The sequence below is a fragment of the Tamandua tetradactyla genome, chromosome 4 (assembly GCF_023851605.1).
Source record: "Tamandua tetradactyla isolate mTamTet1 chromosome 4, mTamTet1.pri, whole genome shotgun sequence".
Classification (NCBI taxonomy): domain Eukaryota; kingdom Metazoa; phylum Chordata; class Mammalia; order Pilosa; family Myrmecophagidae; genus Tamandua; species Tamandua tetradactyla.
Window position 1 is genome coordinate 59,303,347 of NC_135330.1, and position 23,367 is coordinate 59,326,713.

The 23,367-nt window shown below is 46.0% G+C and overlaps 1 protein-coding gene across 1 annotated transcript in view; it reads left to right on the forward strand.

Annotated features, from left to right (window-relative positions):
- LGR6 (leucine rich repeat containing G protein-coupled receptor 6) overlaps positions 1-23,367 on the forward strand; it is a 125,758-nt gene that overhangs the window by 62,047 nt on the left and 40,344 nt on the right. Inside the window, exon 5 of the mRNA XM_077157405.1 lies at positions 20,734-20,949. Coding sequence (XP_077013520.1) covers positions 20,734-20,949 — 216 coding nt within the window. The remainder of the gene's footprint in view (positions 1-20,733; positions 20,950-23,367) is intronic.

Below are 23,367 nucleotides of genomic sequence, written 5' to 3' on the forward strand. Positions count from 1 at the left end.
CCCTCTATATCCTTACTGATGTTCTGTCCTTTTGTTCTATCAGATATGAAGAGATATGCATTATAATCTTCAACTATAATTGCGGATTTGTCTGTTTCTCATCTAGTTCTATTAATTTTCGCTTCATGTATTTTGAAGCTCTGTTATTAGGTGCATACAAGTTTAGGATTTTTATGTCCTCTTGATGAAGAGACATTATGAAATGATCCTCTTTATCTTTGGAAGCATTCTTTGTCCTGAAATCTACGTTGTGTGATATTAATGTAGTCACTCCAACGTTCTTTAATTATTACTAGCATGATATTTTTTCCATTCTCTTACCTTTCACTTATCTGTGTCTTTATATTTAATGTGGGTTTCTTATATACATAATAGAGTGGGGTCTTGCTTTTTCATCCAACTTTACAGCTTCTGCCTTTGTGTGTGAGTGTGTGTGTGTGTGTGTGTGTGTGTGTGTGTGTGTGTGTGGGCAGGCACCAGGAATCAACTCCAGGTCTCTGGCATGGCAGGCAAGAATTCTGCCACTGAGCCACCATTGTACTGCCCTGCAGCCTCTGCTTTTAATTGGTGGATTTAGACTATTTTTATTTAACATGACTATTGACATGGTTAGGTTTCAATTGTCATCTTGCTAGTTGTTTTCTATTTCTTCCATCTGTTCTTTGTTCCCTCCCTCCTCTTTTTCTGCCTTCTTTTGGCTTACCATAGTGTTTTGGGTTTTTTTTTCCCCAGTGATTCCATTCTGCCTCATTTATTGGCTTATTAACTATTAGATGGTGTTACTTCAATGGTTGCTTTAGGGTTTACAGTATACATTTTTAATTTATCGCAATCTATCTTCAAATAATATTATTCTACCTCACATATAATACAAAAACTTTATAGCATTATTGTTCCATTTCCTCCCTCTTGGTACTTGCCTTATTGTCATACTTTTTACCTCTACATGTGTTATCAATCCTACAATACACTGTTATTTTTAAAGTCAGTTATCTTTTAAAAAGATTTTTAAGAATAAGAAAAAAATGTCTTTTATATTTACCCACATATTTACCACCTTGGGTAGATTACCACCTTTGTGTAGATCCAGAGTTCCATCTGGGATCATTTTCTATCTGCCTGAAGGCCTTCCATTAACCATTTTTTGTAGAGTTGCACTGCTGATGAGGAATTCTTCAGCTTTCGTATGTTTGCAAAAGTCTTTGTCTTTATTCTTGAAAGGTATTTTTAAAAAATTTTTTATTAATTAAAAAAAATTACAAGAAACACAAACATTCCCAACACATACACTCAGCAATTCACAATATTATCACATAGTTGCATATTCATCATCATGATCATTTCCCAGAACATTAGCATCAATTCAGAAAAAGAAATAAAAAGACAACAGAAAAATAAAAACAGGAAAAAAATTTTACATACCATACCCCTCCCTTTCATTGATCACTAGCATTTCAAACTAAATTTATTTTAACATTTGTTCCCCCTATTATTTATTTTTATTCCATATGTTCCTCTCATCTGTTGACAAGGTAGATAAAAGGAGCATCAGACGCAAGGTTTTCACAATCACACAGTCACATTGTGAAAGCTATACTTGAAAGGTATTTTTGCTGGGTAAAGGATTCTAGGCTGACATGATATTTTTTCATTTTTCACTACTTTAAAGCTGTTAGCCTTAGTTTGCCAGGGCTACTATAACAAATACCACAGACTGGTTGGCTTAAACACCAGGAAGTTATTGTCTCACCGTTTTGGAAGCTACAAGCACAAAATCAAGGTATGAGTAGGCTGCTCTCTCTCCGAAGTCTGTGGTGTGCTGGTGGTGGCTCCCTGGCAGTCCATAACTCGGTCTCTGCCTCCATCACATGGTTATCTATCTCCTCCTACCACTGTGTCCAGTTTCCTCTTCTTATAAGGTCTCCAGTCCTATTGGATTAAGGCCGTCTCTTTGAAGATCCTATTTACAAATGAGTTCACATCCACAGGACCAGGGAGACAAGATTCCGTCCATGACGATGTTGCTTCACTGTCTTCTACCTTACATTCTTTTCAGTGAGAAATCTGCTGTCATTGTTATCTTTGCTTGTCTGTATATAATGTGGTTGTCTTCCCTTTCTATTATTTTTTTTATAATGTGAAATAATTATTGATCTACAAGAATTTGCCAAAATAGTTCAGCTATGTCCCATATACACAACACCCAGCTTTCCCCATTATGTAGCCTTTTACACGAATGCTGCTTTTACGATTTTCTCCTTATTGCTGATGTTTGAGAAATTTTATCATGATCTTTTTTTGGTATGGTTTTACTTATATTTCTTCCGCCTGGAGTTCATTGAACTTCCTGGACCTATGGGTTTATAGTTTTTATCAAATTTGGAAAAATTTTGGCCATAATTTCTTCAATTATTTTTCATCTCCCCTCCCCACACTGCCCCACCAGCCTCCTTCTTGATAGGTCTACAGCAGCCCTTAGAACCAACTTGTCCCACTGCTGAGACAATATACTTCTGAGCACTCTACTCAATACTCAATAGCGGAAATATGAAAGGTTCTCAGCCTTGTGTGAGTGAATGGCATTGTGCTTTCTACTTTTTTCAGTGGTTCTTTCCCTGGTCTCAAAAGCTTCCTCACAGGTATGAGCTGATTGGTACTTAGCTAAGACTGAGGGGGGATCCTATGCAAATCTCCAGAACAACTCCTCTCTCTCCGCCTTCCTCTCACTTTCTTTCCTTTCCCTTTTCTCCTCTTCTCTTGGTATTCCTCCCTCAAATCTGAGCCACCTTCCCAAACACTGAAGGTGTTTGTATTTGGGTTCCCTTTTTCTGTGCTGAAGCCTGGAAACTCTCTCCAGGAGTTGTCTGGGGTGATTGTAAAGCTCATCTCACTTTTCCATGCTCTCAGAAATCACTGTCCAACACTGCCTGGTATTCCACATCCCAAACCTGTTGTTTTTCAGTGGTTTGAGGCAAATTTGGAGGTCTAATTCCTGCTGTTCCATCTTGCTTGGAAGTGGAAGTCAACAATTCCCCAGTCTTGAGCCCTGGAGTATATTTTCAAATAATTTTCCCCTCCAAGAACACATGGGTAGTGTACTTTCTCATCCTTTACTTGGTTAAGATATATTTTTGTGGACTTCACAAGTAATTGTCAGACTAATTGGATATGAAATTCTTAGATAACAATCTGTTTTTCTCAGAATCCTGTAGATATGACTACATTTCCCTTCTCTAGCATTGTAGTGTGCTAGAGAATTCTGTGGTCAACCATATAATTTTGTTCCTTTGAGGACAGCATGTATCTTCTTTATGAATATTTATGGGAATATTCACAATTGAAAAAAATTGCCAGACTGTGTCTAGATATAAATTTTTTATTCAATTTGCCTGAAGCACAATAAATATTTTAAATATATATTTTTTCAGCTTCAAAATATTTTCTTCAACTATAGCTGTTGTGTGCTTCTGCTCCATTCCTTATGGGTAGGATCATCAGTAATATCTACAATTCTTAAGTTAAAATCCAATTATCGGGTGGGCCACAGTGGCTCAGTGGCAGTGTTTTCGCCTGCCATGCCGGCCATGCCGGAGACACAGGTTCAATTCCTGGTGCCTGTCCATGCAACCAAGGAAAAAAAAAATTCAATTATCATATATATATCTTATCTTCATTCTCATAACTTTCATCTCTTTGTTCTTTTATTCTGGCATGAGGAGAGTGTCTCATACTTGTTCTCCCCATTGCTGATTCACTTCTCTGCAGTACCAGTTCTATTCATTACCAACAATGCAAATTTGAATTTTGCACTTTCAATTTTACTTCTTGCACTCTTTCTGTATCTCACCTCCATTTGCACTTCATTTGCTCCATTTGCAGTTCAGATTATCTTAGAAATACCTTTATTTTTTTCTTATTTCATGCTATTGTTCTTCTGTCTCAGCCTTTTCTTTTCAATGATTCTTGCTCCTATTTCATAGAGGTCATAACTTCCCACACCTTACTGAGGATGCCAAATAAGCTTCTACCTTTTTGCTTTGTTTTCTGTTTTTTTCTTATTCTAGTAGTAAATAATTTTCAGAGATTTGATCCTCTTCTGGCTTTCCAGGATGCTGTAACCTCTTCCTTGTTCTTCAGAACTTTTTTTTAAATGCTGTTGCTTTGATCTTTTCTTTCTCCTCATTTTTGAATAGAGAAAAGTCTTATCTAGATGCAGTATTTGTCACTAGGGAGGTAATGTGAACTTGCCGTGGTTTTGCTGTCTGCCTTGGAGCTAGTTCAATCAGCTTCTCAGATAAACAGCTAGAGAGCAGGTTGGGGTGTACAATTCCCAGGCCAATTTTCAGCATCTAAGGAGGTATTTCTTTGGTATCACTCTGGTGTCCTGTGAGGAATCTTATCCCTCACCCAACGATGGATTCTCTGATTCTCTCAGCCAAGGACTGTATGAAAGTCTATGCCAGTGGCTCTCTACCTTGGCTGAACATTAGAATCACCTGAGGAGCTTTTAAAAGATACCATGCGTGGGTCCCCCCCTGAACCAACCGATTCAGAATTTCTGGGGATGGGCCCAGGCAGCATGGTTAAAAAAAAAAAAAATCTCTTCAGGTGATTCCACTGTGTAGCCAAGGTGGAGAGCTGCTTCTTTATTTCAAGCCACATGTCCATCAAGTTTCTTTGTACATTTGCCCACTGGAAGGCACTTTTCTCATGGGAGCTCATCTCCCACAGTGAAAGTGTTACTTCCTTCCTTCTATGCTATTTTCCAGGAGTTCTCTGAGTGAGTAGAGAAACACGGGGGAGGGGTGGAGTGAATGGGTGTACTCTGGCAACCTCAAAAGGCATCACTTACACAGTTTAGGGACATGGCTTTCCAGATTTCTAGATTCCGATTCAGAATACACAGATGATGAGGAGGGAAATGCCTTCCCATCTTCTCTCTAGGTGAGCAGGGCTGCTCTGTTTTAGAAACAGAAGAAAGTCACTCTTTAACAGCTATTTTTCTTAATTCCATTCCCTTGACCTTAGGGTTAGCAGAGAGCCTTTCTGGATTCTGGTTACATTTTGCTTCCAGTCAAAGTATAATTTTGCATAATGTTTCTGTATCTTCAGGAGTTTTATGGATGAGAAGGTGGGTAGGTTTTACTCCGAGATGCCAGCTTGGTCACACTTTAGCTGGAAACAACTTGACTGTTTTACTGGTTTTCTATGTATTCCTGCTATTTCCTACATGCTGCTTGAGGATAGGAATTATGGCTGTCTTCTTGTGTTTTGATAGCTTCAGCACAGGGCTGGGTGTGGTACATATTTGTCAATAAAGCCTGAGAAGATTATATGCATTGGAGGGAGGATCAGCAGGTAGGGTTAGGTCAGGAGGCTCCCAAATAAGAGAATTTTCAAGCAGAGCTTTAAAGAGAGGGGAGAAAAACATATTTCGAACAGGGGCACCAGCCTATAAAAAGGTACGGAGATGACTAAATCATATACTCTGGGCAAGGAGGTAGGGAGGAAGACATATTAGCCAAATGAAATGGAGAATTTGAGTTACTTTCTGAGAAATGGGGCTGGTGAGAAGAGAAAGGGATCTCAAAGCCAGCTAAAGATCTGGTTGTTAACTAGAAGCCATGTGGGATTCTGAGCAAGAGAAAGACAAGGTCATAACTGGTGTGTGTGTGTGTGTGTGTGTGTGTGTGAGAGAGAGAGAGAGAGAGAGAGAGAGAATCTCTAATCTGGATGGATGGATGGATGGGAGGTGGGAAGGCTGGGGAGGCTCAGGAGGAGAGGATTGATACCATATAGGTGTAACCTCCCCACTTCTTTTGTTCATCCACAGGAAGCTTTAAAGTCTGAGAATGAGTGGAGAGAAAATGGATCATGGAAAGGACTGGAACCCTGTGTTAGGGGAACTAGAACTGATTTAGATTTTTCCCCTTTCTTCTTCTCCCACCTACCCTATGGTACCTTTAGAAGTGTTAATACATGGCTTGGTTTTTGCTGGTGCCTACTACTACAGAGTCATATAAGAAAGCCTTTAAGCATCTTTAAAACACTTGGATGTCACTTACATTCCCCAACCCCCTACCGTCATTGCTTCTTCTCTGGAGAGGCAAGTTGGGAACCCCCCCATCGACCTCTTCCTCCACCATCCATGGCAGCCTACACCGAGGGCAGGCTTCCAGGCCCTGAACAACCACAGGACCCAGCTCCGAAACGCATCCCAGGTAGCCCAGGGAGGTCTCTAGAAACTAGTGAGATGTCTGGCATCCAAGGACAGAGGCTGGGGGGGTGGATGAGATGCCTTTTTGTAGTCTTCGTTCCAGGATTCCTGGATTGTCACCCACAAAGCTGGCCTTTTGCCCAGATCTGCAGGTCTGTGTCTTAAGGGGAAGCTCATAAAGGCTACACACAGAGTCTCCTCCTTGTCTCCCTCCTGGAGGGTGGGTAATTATTTTTATATATTGTTGCTGATTAAAATAAAAAGGAATAGCTTGGAGGAATTCTCAGGTATCATGCTTTGATGTATACAAAGGAAGCGCTTTCTCTGCCTCCTGAGACTCTTGCACACCCATCAATTCTCTTGACAGATGCAGGGAAAAGAGTGGTTTGGGCATTAGCATAGCCTGGAGAACCAGTTGGAATTGCCTTCGTTTTAATATCCCACCTTTGATCTAGTGAAAGGCTGACAGTGAGAGGGGAAGGATCTTATTAGGTGGCATAAATCAGAGCTGATGAAATCATTTTCTTCCAACAAATTCAGACCATCCCCTGTGTAGGGAGAGGGGAGAAAAGTGCTGCTGCAGCTTTTTTTTTTTGCATCACATTTTATTGTATAGTATAACATATATACAAAGCAAAGAAATAAAAAAGCAATAGTTTTCAAAGCCCTCTTCAACACGTGGCTACAGAACAGATCCCAGAGTGTGTCACAGGCTACCATATGATCCTCTCATATTTTTCCTTCTAGCTGCTCCAGAATATAGGAGGCTAGCAGGCTTAAATACTTTTTCATCATCACAATCAACTTCTTTTTCCTTCTTTTTTTTGTGAACCATAACATATATACAAAAAAAGCTATAAATTTCAAAGCACAGCACCCTAATTAGTTGTAGAACATATTTCAGACTTTGACATGGGTTACAATTTCACAATTTTAGGTTTTTACTTCTAGCTGTTCTATAATACTGGAGACTAAAAGAGATATTAATTTGATGATTCAGCATTCATATTAATTTGTTAAGTCCTATCTTCAATGTATAATCCCACCATCACCTTTGATCTTTCCATACCTCTCTTTGGGGTTGCTTGGCCTATGGCAATTCTTAATTTTTGATGTTAAGAGAGTCTGTCACTAATATGGGGTAGGGAGATGGAACTATCTGATGTTCTGGAGAGGCTGGGCTAGGTTTCAGGACTTATCTGGATCAAGGGCCCATCTGGAGGTTATAGGTTTCTGGAAAGTTACTCTATTGCCTGGCACCCTAGTGGAATCTTATATATTGCCCTAGGTGTTCTTTAAGATTGACTGGAATGGTCCTGGTTGGAGGTTGGCAGGTTATGATAGGTAGCAAGGTCTACCTGAAGCTTGCATAAGAGCAACCTCCAGAGCAGCCTCTTGACTCTATTTGAACTCTCTCTGCCACTGATACTTTATTAATTACACTTCTTTCCCCGCTTTTGGTCAGGATGTAATTGTTGATCCCATGGTACCAGGTCTGGATTCATCCCTGGGAGTCCTCTCCCACATCACCAGGGAGACTTTCACCCCTGGATGTCATGTCTCACGTAGCGGGGGAGGGCAATGATTTCACTTGCAGAGTTGGGCTTAGAGAGATTGAGGCCACATCTGAGCAACAACAGAGGTCCTCCAGAAGTAACTCTTAGGCATGCCTATAGGTAGTCTAAGCTTCTCCACTACCTACATAAGCGTCACAAGAGTAAGCCTCATGATCAAGGGCATGGCCTGTTGATTTGGGTGTCCCTAAAGTTTGTCACAGTATCAGGGGATTCCCTGATGGTAAAGTTTAATAGTTCCATATTCTTTCTCCCCTCCCTCAGGGGACTTTGCCAATGCTTTTTAAATACCTGCTTAATATACTCTAGGATGTTACCAGGCATTACAATAATCCATACAGGATTAAAGGACCTCTTTCTTATTCTGTGCTTCCTGTGTTTCAGTTGTTCAAATGAGCTATACAGAGAGGTTGGATTAGATTCTGCACTACAGAAAATTTCAGTTCCGGATCAAATAAAGCTTTCTTCCATTGGTCTCAAAGAGTATGTGTGGTTCTAAAATATAGAGACTGTCTTCCTTACCCCTATGTTCAGAATAACTTTAACCCCAACCTGTTCGGCTTTGTTCTTATCTCAAAATATCAGGTTATATTTATAAAACAGCCTCTCAAAATCCATAAATAGTAATCACCACTCTGGACTTAATGTGTCTGCTCTAAAAGCTTACAATCTAGGCCCCTGTTTTCTTATAAGCATTTTCTAAAGGTGACCATACCATTGTTGTTTTTTTGTTTCTGGCTTATTTTGTCTCACAAAATATCCCACATGTTCATTCACGTCAAGAAATAGGCAAGGCACAAGCCTCTGGGAGGATTCTTTTTTTTTTTTTGCGGGGTCAGGTACCGGGAATCGAATCTGGGTCTCCTGCATGGCAGGCAAGAACTCTGCCTGCTGAGCCACTGTGGCCCACCCGCTGCTCTAGCTTTAAGCTGCACTTTACCCCTCCATCATGAGTGGGAATGCAAAGGCTAATTCAGCCGCCCACCCCCACCCCTAACCTACCTGTGAAGCTTGGGCCCTCACTCACATTTCTGGTAGCTTAATCTGCTTTTTCTCTTCCCCCATGCTCTCCGTCACCATGGGGCCCATCCCCCAGGAATGCTCAGGCTCCACCTCCCTAAAGCTGTAGTTTCTGAACTCTCCAGGACTTGTGAGCACCTTATGAGGGTCTGGCAATGGGTTCCGGTTGTGAGAGGAATGGCTGAGAACCAAGGGCTAGGATCCAAGTGTTGTATGTTGCCGAGGAATGGCTCTTGGAGACCAAACTGCTCAAAGGACCTTGGCCAGTGACCTGGGGAGAGGAGCAGATATCTTCCTTTGTGGGGTGTCTTGGAGGCATCCCTGTGGCACTGTCTGTGGGGCAGTGGCTGATGAACATGTTCTTCTCCCAAGCAGACAAGGGCTGTTTCATAAAGAACATTGGATTCAAACCCAACAGCCTTCTTTGGCTCTGCCATTTGGTCACTCTGTGACGTTGGACAAGTCTCTTGTTTCCTCAGGGCCTCCCTTTCCTCCCTGATTAAATTAGGTCTCTTTTGGTTCTCACTTCTGTGTCTTTGGTTTCTTCTCTGCAGTCTTATGAACAGTGCTGAAAGAGCATGTAACTCGGTCAGTAGAAAGCACAGACTGAATACCCACTGGAGGCATTTTCAGGGAAAGAGGGGACACAGCCCATGCTCCCTTTCAGTCTAGTGGGAGAGAAAAGCAATCAAGGTGGGCAGCTGGGTAAAGTTCTTCAAAGGCTTAAAGTTAGCTTTTGCCATTTTTCTACCTCTACAGACCACCTTTTCTTACTATCTCCCCTACCTGGTCAAAAGCTCCCTGCATCCTAAGTCTGTGTCCCAGTTCCAAAGACATTTCAAAAAGCTGTTCTCTACTAAAAGGCTGAATTAGTCAACGTTCTCCAGGGAAATACAACTGACAGGATATGTTATGAGATTTATTACTGTCTATGAGATTTATTATAGGTATTGGCTCACAAGGCTGTGGGGATGGGCAAGTCTGAATTCCACGGGGCAGGCTGCAAGCTGGGAACATCGATGAAGGTTTTTAATGAACTCCCCAGAAGTAGCTGACTGAAGTAGAGATGGAAATTCATTGTTCTAACTGCTGAAATAATTAGTTCTCCTTTTAAGGCCTTCAACTGATTAGAAGATACTTCTCTCATTGTTGAAGGCAATCTCCTTAGTTGATTGTAGATGCAATCAGCCATAGATGCAATCAACTGACCCATGAGCTAAATCCAAAAAATGTCCTCACAGTAACAATCAGGCCAGTGCTTGCTTGACCAAACAACTGGACACCATAAACTAGCCAAGTTGACACATGATCTTAGCCATCAAAAAGGCTAAGAACATTGACAAGACTTTAAAAAACTTTAGTAGATAACTTCTATACTCCAGAAATGCTCATTCTCCTTGCCCACTTGGTGAAAATTTGGTTATTCCTCAAGGCCCTGTACAAGTGTCACCTCTTCTAGGAAGCCTGTTGCACCCTCTGTGTGCTCCCTTGACTCTTGGTACCCATCACATGCAGACATAGACATTGTCACACACACAACCTGCATCACAGTGGGTGTCTTATTTGTTCATCTTTGTTGCTAGATTATGAGTTCCTTAAGAGAAGGAACCAAACCCCATTCATCTCTGTATCGCTAGTGTCTTACATGGAGCCTGGTGCATTTCTTAGGGCTTTATTATATGTAGCCACTAGCCACATGTGGCTGTTAAAATTAAATACAATTAAAAATTCAGTTCCTCAGCCATACCAGCCACATTTTGTGTGCTCAATAGCCACAAAAATGTGGCTAGCGTCTACTGTATTGGACAGCACAGATAGAGAACACCTCCCTCATCACAGAAGGTTCTATTGGACAGTGCTGTCTTTAGACCAGAGGCATGCAGCATACAAAATGGAGAGTCCTGGAGACTCCCTCACTTCTCAAACTACCCTTACGTCAGTTCCTGGCACAGAGAAGGTACTTGAAGGGGAAGCTTCCTGGAACAGGGTCTGGAGCTCAATTACTTGAGCAACCCCCCATGGCCCTCCTCTGGAACTACTCTCCCCAGCTGAGGAGGCTTCTCATAACTCAGCTCTCAGAATAGGAAGGGTCTTGGAGAAGTGCTAATGGGGAATAGCAGCTCAAGCCCTTGGATCAGCAAGCCTTATCAATAAACCTGGATTGAGTAGGGGCTGCTGTAAGATGAAGATCTCTGGTTCAGAGGTTGCCTAGCTTTTCTCTTCTCCCGCCCCTCACCCTAAGCCATATTAGGATAGGAGTCTGAAGTGTTGGCCAGGGGAAAGGGTTCTTCCCTACCACTCACCTCCCATGGCCCAGTGGGTCTCAAACATGCCCTGGATGGGGTGCACATGAGCTGTGCTGGTGAGACGGACTCTGAGCCCCTCTGTCCCCATGTGGCTGAAGAGTATGAAGTAGGTATGTTGGGTTCCTGGCCTGATAGCTTTAGGGAAGAAATGTTTGTGCTTGGTGCCTCCCACTGCTCTTGGCCATATCCTGTCCAGTGTTCTGGACTTTGTGCCTCAAGACCCTTACTTCCTAATGCAGATCTGTGATGGAGACTGAGATAGCCTTCCGTCTCCCTACCTCTTTCCTCTACGCACCTCTTACAACCCAATTTCAACACTGTAGCCCCAGTGATCTTTCTAAAATGCCAATTTAATGTGATACGCACTATAATCTTCCCCTTTCCAATGCTGACATCTCATCTTCATTCCCTTGTCACTCAGTTCCACACATTGGCTATTCAGCAAGTACCCATTACTGCCCCTGAGGTTTTCTTCATGCCATTCCTTCTGCCTTGTCCTCTTCTCTAACAATCCCCTTCAGAAAACTCCTAACCTCTCTATGGAGCCACCTCAACTGTCACTTCCTCTGTGAGGCCTTTCTGGGTTTCCCACAGGCAGGAAGAATGGGTGCTTACTGCACACCTTGACTCAAGTGCTTTAAGCTGTGGTTTTGAGATCACAGGCCTTGGAGTCAAGCCAATGGCTTCACCTCTCGGAGTCTCCTTTTCTACATGCGAGATGGGAATAATAAGGTTCCTACCTAGGATGGAGATGAGATGTGATAACTCATGTAAAATGCTTAGCACCCCTGGCAATTGGCTAGCTCTCAATAAATGTTAGCTAAGGCTTTTATATTGCTTTATTAAATAATAAATAGTCTAAGAGCATCTCCAGAGAAGGACTGCATGTTATTCATGTTTGAACCCTGGAAACTGAGCACTGTGCTGACATAATAGGCACTCAATGAGCCTTTATTGGATTAGAGTCAATCCAATTGAATTGAAGGCTGAAGGAATGATACCATCTGTAACAGGAAACATTCCAGGCAGCCTGATAGGTAGTGGGAGATGATCTTTGAGGGTACTAGGGATTTTACGGCAGCCCTCATGAAACTACAGAGGCTCTCACCACAGGCGTAAGGGCGAAGGCAAAGGCACACGAGCATCCAGGCTGAAGCTGATCAAGCCTGTGGATGCAGAGTCTGTTTGGACCCCATTTGAATAAGGCCTCCTACCAATAGGGTCAGGGTACACTGCGGGCAGGGAGCCTCCACCGGCCTGCTTGGAGTCCCGTGGCCTTCCGTGGGGAGGCTGGAGGCTGGCACAGATGGCTGATGCTGGTGTGGGAGGCTGGGGCCCCACTGCCTATGGACTGCCCTGGGGCACCTCGCCGCTGCAGGTGCCAGCCTGCTCCCTGCTGGAACCTTCACATTCCCTGGCAGCCTCTCTGTCAGGGCTGATGGTCCCTCCAGGCAATAAAGGCTCCCACGTGGAATATTTTCCCCACAGAATAACCATTTCCACAAAGGCTGTTTTCTTTTTTTTTCCTTCCTACTTTCAATATCCCCTCTCTTCTACCTACCTGCCCTTTAGCCCCACCCAACCCTGAGACGCTCCTCTTAGCTAAATTGGCATGTATTTACTCTAAACCTATCTCCCCTACACTCTCCTCTTCTTTCTTCTCTTCCTTTTGCATTTTACTGAAAATCAACCATGTGCCTACTGTGCTGAGAATTGGGGGTTTAGAGGTAGAACCCCCCCCCCCCAAGGGATTTGGCTCAGGGCAACAATCCATAACTGCTTGTCAAACGAATAGTCCTTGCCCTCAAGGAATCTCAGCCCTCAACTTTTTTCTTACTCATACTCACAATTATGGAGTGAGAACAGGAGAGGGCCTGGCCTGTAGCTTTTGAGGATGTCTGAGCTCAGGAGCAGGGCCAGCTTCATGGACATGTACCCTGAGCTCAGAAGGGGCATGGTTTAGTGCTCTGCTGTTGCCACCTTGAAATTCTTCATTTTTAAACCCAGGGCTCGGTATTTTCATTTGGCATTGGGTCCCACGGATGTAGTCGGTCCTGTTTGGGATGATCTGAGTGGTGAGCTGTTTCAGGAAGACAGGGAGGCAGCCAGGCAGGTCTATGACTCAGAGAAGCCCCACCAAGCGCAGTGACCTGGCTCACCGGATGCAAACTGGCCAGAAGCTCCCCCCTCTGAGCTTTCGGCATCTCAAATGGAGATGCCCACTCTGCAAAAACCTGACAGGGTGGCAAGGGAATGTGACACCCCAGATCCTAGGATCTGCTGAAGACCCTTCCTTAGGTTGGGGGGAGCACATCACGGCCTTGGAGGCACCATCTCTCTCTAGCTGCATGAGAAGTAGTATTCTTTCCTGGAGGGACCACAGCCCTACAAAGTCCACTGCAGGCCTGGCTTTCCTTATGGTTCTCATTTTCAGTCTCTCTCTAAAGGCCTCTGTCCTACAACTGCTACATCTTCTCACATCATGTTACTCAGATCTAGAGAAAGGGCCCTAGTCCGGCCTGGCCTGAGCAGAATGGAACAGGAGGGCACCTGTCTTCCCATGTTGCCCTCCTGGCCCTCCCCTGGGGCATGCTGATCTTGACTCAGCCTGTGTTAGAGAGCAGGTGCTATGTGCCAGGCACTGAGCTCAGAGTCCCACCTGCATGATCTCTTTTACATGAGTTCCTGGTGACATTCACGAACCAGCTGTGGGTCCACTAGGAACTCCATATCTGTACCTCTTGTCTTGTATTTGACTAAGATCTGGTTGGACGTAGGCTAGATTAGAGAGAGAAATCCTAGAAGGGACTCATTAGATCCTTTGTGGGCCTCTACTCTTCCGAGATGACTATAAGGGTCCTTGGTTTCCAAACAGAAATATGGTTCCTACATCTCCTGTCTTATGGGGAGGCAGGCTGGTAGAGTGTAAAGAAGTCCTTAATTTAAGTACCAGTTCTGCCACTTTCTTAAGGCATTTTTCTTTTTCTCTCTTGGTCTTTAAATGCCTCATATAAAATGAGTCAGGCTGGCAGGTTCCTTCAAGCTCTGAAATAACGTGATTTTAAGTTTATACTGTTGTCCTTCTAGGTCACTGTCAGCAAGCAGCTCCTTGCTGTGTAGCCTGAATCCCTTCGCTGCAGCTTGCCCCCCGTTAGGTTCTCATCTCAGTTTAGCCAAGTGGAACCAGGTCCCCATCTCCCAGCTCGCTGGTGATGCCCTGTGGCCAGGCAGCTTTCAGACCAGCTGCTCCCTGGGACTCATTCCCTCCCTTCTTCTCTCCCTCCCTGCCTCTGCCTCAACCCCAGGCTGGGGAGTAGGAGGCACAATTTGGCCCTAGAGAGGTTAAACCGTTTCCTAGAGCCCAAGCAAGCCTGAACTGGCCCGTGAGGTCTCTGCTAATCTGCCCTATTACCGCAGGTAAGAATTATAATCAGAGATCACTCAAGGAGGCCAGGCCCACATGGGAGAAAGAGATGGGCTGTGGGGGCTGTTGGTTTTATTCCAGAGCTTAATTGGTATAATTGCTCTCTTCTTCCTGCCAAACCAGAGCCTGTCTGGATGGGCTCCCCAAAGAGCGACTCAAAGAGGCCTTTCGTCCTGAGTGGTGGGTTCTGCTGGTTGCTCAGAGACTCCCTTAGCCCCCACCCAGATGGTAGGGGAGCTGGGGCCCCCCTCCCTAGAGGACTGAGGGCTTGTGCTGAGCAGGTGGGGACTCTTCAGAGAGCACTCCCACCCTACCAGGTCTGTTGGGACAGGCACAGAGTGGAAGGAGCTTCTCTACAGCCAGGGTGCTGACCCTTGGAGTTCCCAAGATTCAGGGGTTCCTGGGGGAAGGAAGTGGATGCCCACAAGAAGGGAAGGGGAGAGAGTAGCAGCCAGCACTGTTCCCTTTCCTCCTCCTGCTGCCTCCCCCACTCCTTTCTGGACTCTTAGGGAAGTCCAGCGCTAAGGGGCTCTTTTGTCCCCACAGCCAAAACCGCCAGGAAGACCTATAGTTACCAAATGATCCATCCCCTACTTGTGCCTTCAGGGTCCGTCTGGATGGCCTCCTTATTAGGAGGGGAGAAGGAGATGGATTGCTGGGTGGCAAGCTCTAGGCTGTGCATTTTGTTCACATTCTGGAGTGGGCAAGTGGTCAAACTGCACAGCTGAGAAACCAGTGCAAAAGGTTAGAGGAGGGGATGTGTGATTTGTCCTGCCTGATCTCTACGCTCCCATTCCTTCTGTGTTCACAGGAGCCCCTTGGGGTAGGGCTACCAGATAAAATACAAATATTAACATGGGATATACTTACACTGAAAAGTTATTCATGTTTGTCTGGAATTCAAATTTGACTGGGCAGCCTGTATTTTTCTTTGCTAAATCTGGCAAACTACCCTGGGTCCACATCCCTTCTCTGAGCCTGCCAGGCCTGAGGGAACCTCCCGGACTCAGTGCTCACCCATGGTCCGTGCTGGCTTCTGCTCACCCCAAACCCAAATACAGGCCTGGCTGATTTCCTCCAGGTGCTTTTGTCCCTTTTTTCATTGGTTCTAGTTTTGCTTGACTGCCCCTTTCAGTATGTCTCTGTCCCGAGTATCAGGGGCAGGGACATGGTACTGGCCCCCTCACTGCTGCTCCCTCCCCACCCCTAGGCCTGTTCTGCCACACACTCCTCTCTCTGAGGAAGCAGGAAGATGCCTGGAGGCTCATCCAGTCAGCACCTCCCTGAAAAGCTGAGAAGAGGAGGCCCAGTTTTGAGAGGTGGCGACATGAGACGCGACCCTTCCCAGGCTCTCTTACCTCTGCATTGCACGAGACCCCAGGGCTGGACTCACCAGGGTCATAGGTCATGTTGTAAGCATGCACGTTCTTGCATGTGGACACACAAGTGTATACACACACACACACACACACACACACACACACACACACACACGGAAGAAGTGGCTTCCAAACGCCCACTGAGCACAGAGTAGGTGATTGTTTTCTCACTTACCCCTGCCCTGCTTCCTGCCTGCCCCAGATCACCTTCTACTGTACGTCTGGGGGGGAGTCCATCTTCTCAGCTCACCCACAGCCTCCGCCCTGGCTTCCCAGGCTTCCTCGAAGAGGTGAGCAGGTTCTCAGCGCTCCTCAGGCACGGCAGTCCCAGCATCCCACAATGGCCCCCGGATTTTGGTATCAGACAGCCTTTGAATCCCAGCTCTGCAGGACCTTGGGGGACTTTGATCTCTCCATCAGTGGGACTCATCAGAATCACCTCATGGTGCTGTCACGCACTTGTGCCTCATGGACGCAGGACACGCACCTGTACCAGGCTCTGTATCTAAGGGCTCAATAAATAGAAGCATTGATGACTACTAGTGCCATGGAGGTCACTGGGGGTGCTCCCAGCCCAGGACTTCAGAGAGGAAGGGGGTGCTCCCCACCTTTGGGAATCAGGCTTCCTGCGTCCATTTATCCATCCTCCTTGCTGGAGAGCAAGGAGGAGGCCTGTCTGATGAGCCAGGCCCTGTCCCTCCCCAGCTCCCACATCTGGTAGGTTGCTATGCCTCGGACTTTGGGCTCCCTAAGGATCTGAGATCTGTACCCTCTTACCCCCTCCACAGTGGGCCTGCATTCTGCTGCCTCCAGGCCCTCACTTGACACACCTCCACCTCTCCTTGCCTAAGTCTACCTTCCCTTATGGCCCTCTTAAATGCCACCTCCTCTGTGTGGCCCTAAGTGGGGCTCAGAGCTTAAGTATCTGTGGTCTCTGGGAAAGCTGGAGCTGAGATGCTGCCTCCCTGACAGGGCTCCCCACGGTAAAGAGGGGAGTCCAGGTGACCGCAGGGTGAGCATCTGTGGATGGGAGAGGGAGGCGGGGGTGAGAACCCTCACTGTGATAGAAGGGGGTGTCAGAGCAGGAAAGTCAGGGTGCCCGTCATCACCTGGTCAGAGGGACTGACCCAGGGGGGCGCCTCCATCTTACTTGTATGCCTGGTTTGGCCATCAGTTTGGGACTTGGAGGCAGGGGATTTGGAGGGCATTTGTGCATCATTTTGCAAAAACATTTATTGAGTGCCATCTCTGAATTAAATACGGTGCTAGATGCTGGAAATTCAAACCTAGCAAGGCACAGTGCCTGCTATTATCATTAGTAAATCCATAAGGATGAGGGAGATTTGGGTGAATGATTATCAATCTCAAGATCATGGTTCTCCTGGGGCCAGCTGGTCACTAGCTGCAGGAAGAGACGGTCTTTAGCTCCTCTTTCTATCTTCCTCTCTTGTCCAGCTGTCATGAGACCAGGGTATCAGAAGTTCTGGAAGACTGGATCAGTGCTTCAAAAGCTTGAATATGCTTATGAGTCAATGAAATCCCCTGCAGGTCAGGTTAAAATTCAGGTTCTGATTCAGTAATTCTGGGTGGGATCTGGGATTCTGTATTTCTAACAAACTTCCAAGTGAGGCTGAGGCTGATGGTCCATGGACCACCTATTGAGAAGAAGAAGCAAAGACCCAGAGGAAGATCTATTCTGTGCCCCAATGCCCGAGAGAGGGTAGGATGATGGGGCCAGAGTGACCAAGCCGAGGATGTAACCCCAGGTCTCCTTGATGGAGTGTACAGGCAAGTGTGCAGGTATGAGAGACTGGTGATGGAGTGGAAGTAGGGTTTCCTGGGAGCTTTCTGAGTTGGTATAGAAATCAGTGAGGTTCATACACACATTGTGATTTTGTGGGGTGTACCAGTGCCATAGCATAGTGATTAGGGATATATACTTTGGAGTCAGACTGCTTGGGCTTGAATCCCAGCTCTACTACTTATTAGACATGTAACCTTGGACAAGTTGTTTAACCTCTCTGTTCCTCATTGTTCTCATTTGCAAAATGTCAATTTCCCAGGTGTTATGAAGATTCAATGAGTGGATACATGTAATGCTCTTAGAACACTCTCAGTTAAAGGGGCCCTAGATATACAAAGAGGTGAGATTCACGTGGGCTGAAGGGTGGAGGATCACTCATGCATGAGCTCTGCTCCGTCAAGGTTAGGTGTGTGGCTTCTAAGCCTTCTGAGGATCAGGTGATAAGAATATTCAAGGGTGTGAGTGGAGAGAGCACCATACCTGTGGCCAACTGAGCTACTTGGTGGTGTGGTGGTATTACTGGCTGTGCCAGGTCTGGCAGGGTCTCAGTTTTCTCTATGGGTCTTTGTTATCTTCCAGGCTCAGTATTCCAGGCAGGCATGACATAGGAGTAAGATGATACTAACATGCAGTCCGTGATTCTGGCTGATGGGAGTCCTGACACACCAGGAGTAGGACTGATGCGTAGAGCATTACATGTGCAGAAAAATGGCAGGTGAGGGCCATTCTTTGTGGGATGCTAAAAAGATCCCCTGAATTCTTGGGTAGCACTGTGTTATCCCAGGTCAGAAGCAAAAGAGGTCACCAGTAGGAGGGACATATCTTAACACTGGACACTAGAGCAGTCAAATTCACTTCAAGCTCCTAGGCAGGTGGTGTGGATGCGGCTGTCGCCATTTGAACAAAGCAGTTATATGATGTGACTTTCTCCTTGGTGGTCTTCCTGTCTCCAGTATTGCTCCTCTCCAATACCTTCATGGTATTCAGAGGGATCTTTCCGAAACAAAAAGCTGGATACGCCATGCCTCTCCCTCCAACCCTTCAGTGGCTCCCACTCCCCTTAATGTGGCATTGCTTACAAGGCCCTGCTGACCCCAGCTCCACCTTTCTGGTTTCACCTTGCACTTGTCTCTCAGGCTTCCCCTCACCCCCCAACCCCCACCCCTTCTTGAAGCCCTGCTGGCCTGCTCTGAGTTCCCCTACCATGCAACCCTCTATTTCCTGCATGCCATTCCCTCTTTCTCACTTCCCCTGCATCATTCATACTGAGCCACCAGGTCTCCTGGAGGTCTTTCTCTGGGGGGCTTTCCCGAAGCCCTGGACAAAGGCCCTTTCCCAATCATCATACTGTACTGTGACTATAAGTGACTTTCCCACTAGAGTGGACACTCTATGAGGGAGGGCAGGGACACTGTCTTCTCGGTAGCTCATAGTTACTGAGCATGTCCCTGTGGAGCAACTGTAGTAAGGACTTTCTAGGTGAGTGTCATCTTCCTTGAACCTCTGAGGTAGCATCTCTTGGGAATCTGTTTTCACAAAGCTCCCTTGTGATGCAGCCACAGTCATATAATAAAGGGTAGAATGACTCCCCTTGAGGGACTATGTCTGGGGTGACAGGCCTTGCTATCAGAAGGTAGTCACTGGAGGGTTTTGGGCCCACTAGGTCAAGTTTAATGGGGGTGAGAGTCTTTCCTAGCTACAGCTTTCAAGAAGTGTCCTGGTCAGTTTGTTCTCGCCCCCAAGACTTTAGTATTAGTCCATCTACCCAGAACTGTCCTGCAGGTGAGTCGGGGAGTTTCTCCCAGTGGTGCTTCAAACTTTGGACCTGAAAGGCATTGATGAAATTCCTTAGGCAAGAGGTAGAAACATTGTTGTCACTTCTACAATTGGACTTGTACTGTCAAAAAAGTGAAAGAAAGTCACCTCTCCCCACACCCCTGTCCCCCAATCCAGGTCATATCAGTTCTCCTTTGGGTTCAGGATTGTCGAGCCTGTGGTCTTTGTGGTTGAGAGCTGGGGTTCCTATGGCTTAGGGGCCACAAACCTGTGTGGGAGAACCATGACTCAGTGCAAAACCTCCCCTCAAGATAGTTAAAGACCAAGAGTAGACTCAAGGCCACTGGCCAGCTTGTCTTTGTCCCCCCGAGGCCAGCTGCACAAGGTGATGGGGGTTCAGCCCAAGTGCCAGGCCAGGAGACAGAAGACAGTACCATAGTGATAAAGAACGTCTTAGCTTGGACACACACACAAAAAGCTTTTGTGGGCAGTCTCCCTGCTAAGCTAGGCTGCCAAGATCTGCTAGAGCTCATGACAAAAGTTCTTATATCACCTCGGAGTCTTTGGATGTGCACATTCAGGACCACCCACCTTCTGTTAAACTGTTTTGAGAAGTAGCCTACCAAAGACATATGCAGGGACCTCCTATGAGGCATTAATTGAACAAGAAACCCCAGGTCTTTGGGAGGAGTCCAGTCTAGCTACTGGGTCTTTGAGGGGTCAGGGAGTTAGGTGGTACCAGGGGTGGGTAGCAGGGATTGGTTTGCATCTCTTGGAAGTCATCTTCTTTGGTGAGGTCCACAGGAAAATTTCTCTCTGCCAATGCTGGGAACACCTCTACTATATGGCCTTGATGCGGACGGAGTTGGGAAGAATAGTGTCACACCCAGAGCAGGGAGGTTATGGCATGAACCTGGAAGCCTGCAGGTATGGGGCAATACTGCAATACTGGTGATCTACAAATGGACTATGGGTTAAAGCTCAGGTCTGAGAGGAAGAGTTAGGGTCATAAATAGGAGAATATGACAGAAAGGACCAGGAGTCATGGATTGAAATGGAGGTCAAATATAGAAACTTGAAGAGGTAGGATAAAGGATAAGTGGTGGTCAAGTGGCAGTTTTAGTCCTAGGGCCCCTCTAAGGCCCTGTGGGGATCTTGGCTGGCCCAGCCCCACCCCTAGCTTCATCTGCATCTCACCCTGGATTGATCCTTCTCCATCCTCTCTTTCACCAGGCGCCTAGATGCCAACCTCATCTCCCTGGTCCCGGAGAGGAGCTTTGAGGGGCTGTCCTCCCTCCGCCACCTGTGGCTGGACGACAATGCACTCACCGAGATCCCCGTCAGGGCCCTCAACAACCTCCCTGCCCTGCAGGCCATGACCCTGGCCCTCAACCGCATCAGCCACATCCCCGACTACGCCTTCCAGAATCTCACCAGCCTTGTGGTGCTGTGAGTGCTGCTCTGCCTTCCATCTCTGGCTGCCTCCTGCTGGGGCTGGAGTCTGCATGTTTACTCCAGAGCTGGTTTGGAAGCCTGGCTAGCTCTGTTCTGGTCTGTGTGCTTTGGAACCTTCTGGTCTCAGTTTCCCTTGTGTAAAATGAGAATGATCATATGTTGACCCCATAGTGTTATCATGAGACCAAATGACATTAGAACTATACAAGGACTTTGAGGTACACTAAAAAGCAAGGGTAGCATAATCAGAAACCAGCAATTGAGCTATTTGTTCACTGTGGAAATGTAATAGCTATACCATGATGATGGGAAGATAAGTCAGGAATTTCTTATCCTTATTGCCACCATAAATAATTTCTATCACATTTTAGAATTAAATGATACATTCTTATGCTTTGGCAGACAGAGTAAATTCATCTCATTGCCCAGGCCTAAAGAAGCAGAGAAAAGTCATTGCTTATAATTACATGGCAAAGCCCCATCAGGGCAATTACCTAGGAGATAGCATCCTTGGCAGGAATTGGGGACTGGGGCTAACCTTGCCTTTCCAGTGGGAACTTTAGAGTGCAAATTAGCTCCCAGCTAATTGCTCTGAGTGATTGGTAAGCTCATAGGGTAATTACTTAGGGCCTGGAGGTCATGCATAATTATTTTGGGTTACACACTAATTGCTGCAGGAACATGGCTCAGGAACATGTATGTTAGTGACTCTACCAAATGGTGACATTGTCTCCCTTGAACTTGGAAATCTAGTATGATTTTCCAAGCCAGGGGTTGGATAATGCTTAGTGTCATTAGAGAGATGAAAAAGCAAGCATCCATTTGTCTAATTCTCTATCCTGGGAGACTGGAGAACCAAGATGAATATCCTAGGGACCACTTCTATTGAGATGGCCACACGCTCCCCCACCTCTGGGAGTCAGTGAGATAGCTACAGTCTGGTCAGCAGAGCAAGATGTTCTAGCTTTGGTGATGCCCTTGTGACAGTATGAGGGAATGGGGTCCGGTTTCTTTGCGAGACAAGACAATGAAAAAAAATGAGTTGCATGATGGGTCCCCAGGCAAAAAAAGTAGAAGTGAATATTTATTGAGTCCCTATGTGGAGCACTGGGGGTCCACAGAAGTATAAGAAATAGGCACTGCCCTTCAAGGGATGACAGAATAAGTATGAGAAAAGGCACCTAATGATAGAGTGTAACTTTTCCTAAGAGAGTCAGATGATAAATACAGATTAATAGTAGCCTAGGAATCCTGGGGAGGCTGAAGCAACTGCAGGCAGAGTGATAGGGAAGGCTTCATGTGGGTGGTAGGGTGGAGAAGATGCTGAAGACTTAGACAAGCAAGGAGAATGAGGACACTCTAGGCAGATGTTGATAAAAACACTGAAGGGAAAGTCAGGGGTGTTTGGCTATCAGCACATAGGACAATTCAGCTGGAGCAGAGGGTCCCCTTGCAGAGTGAAAAGAGAAGCTGGCAAAGTGAGTTTGGGGACTTGCAGTAGCAATGATAGGGGAACGAGTTTGGCTTTTATCTGCCAGAGGCAGAGGGGAGCTTAAAGTTTTTTCAAGCAGGGGATGGAAGGGATATTTTAGGAAAGTGCATTTGTATGGTGGGTGAGAAGAGGGGAAGACCAGAGCCAGGAAGTTCAGTTAGGAGGTTCTTATGTATCAACCAAAGTCCAGTTCAGGGAGGTGGCAAAGCAGAAGGTATTGGAAGGCATGACTATGAAGGATATTTTGAAGGGACATTTGATCAGATTTAGAGTTTTTCAGAGGGTAGGAATCAAGAAGGGGAATTGAGGGTGACTGAGGAGACAGGTAATAAAGACAGAGTATGAAAGGAAGCAAGGAAGAAGTTTAGTTAAAACCAAGGAGGTGGACAGGCTGGAGGTGTGAGCAGACAATGAGAGGAAGGGGCTTCTCTTCAGCCCAAACCCTTGCTTCCATCAGACTGCTCTGGCACACAGGGCTCCCCTTTTCCCCACAGCTGTGGCACTGATAGGACCACAAGGTGGCACCGAATTGGATGGCAGTGGGTTCGTGTGTGTAAATTTTGTCTCTAAATCTGGGCTGTAAGCTCCATCCTCTGCCCCAGGCTGGGCTACTAGAGGGGCCCAGGATACCTGGTTGAATGAAAGGTTCGGAGGAGGAAGTTGGAGGCTTGGAGCTGGAGATATTTAGCAAGTACAGATGGTCTGAACCAGAGATGCTGGAGAATGCAAAGGGTGGAGAATGTAGTTGGGGATTTGGTAACAGTTGGGACAAAAGTGTGTAGGTAATGGGAAAAATAAAAACCTGATGAATGAAGTTAGTTGATTTCCAGGAGGCAGGGGCTGTGTTTTCCCCATCAGATCAGAAGCTCCCTGAGGACAGGGGTCTGTCTTCCCTACTGCAACCTGATGAGGCAAGTGGG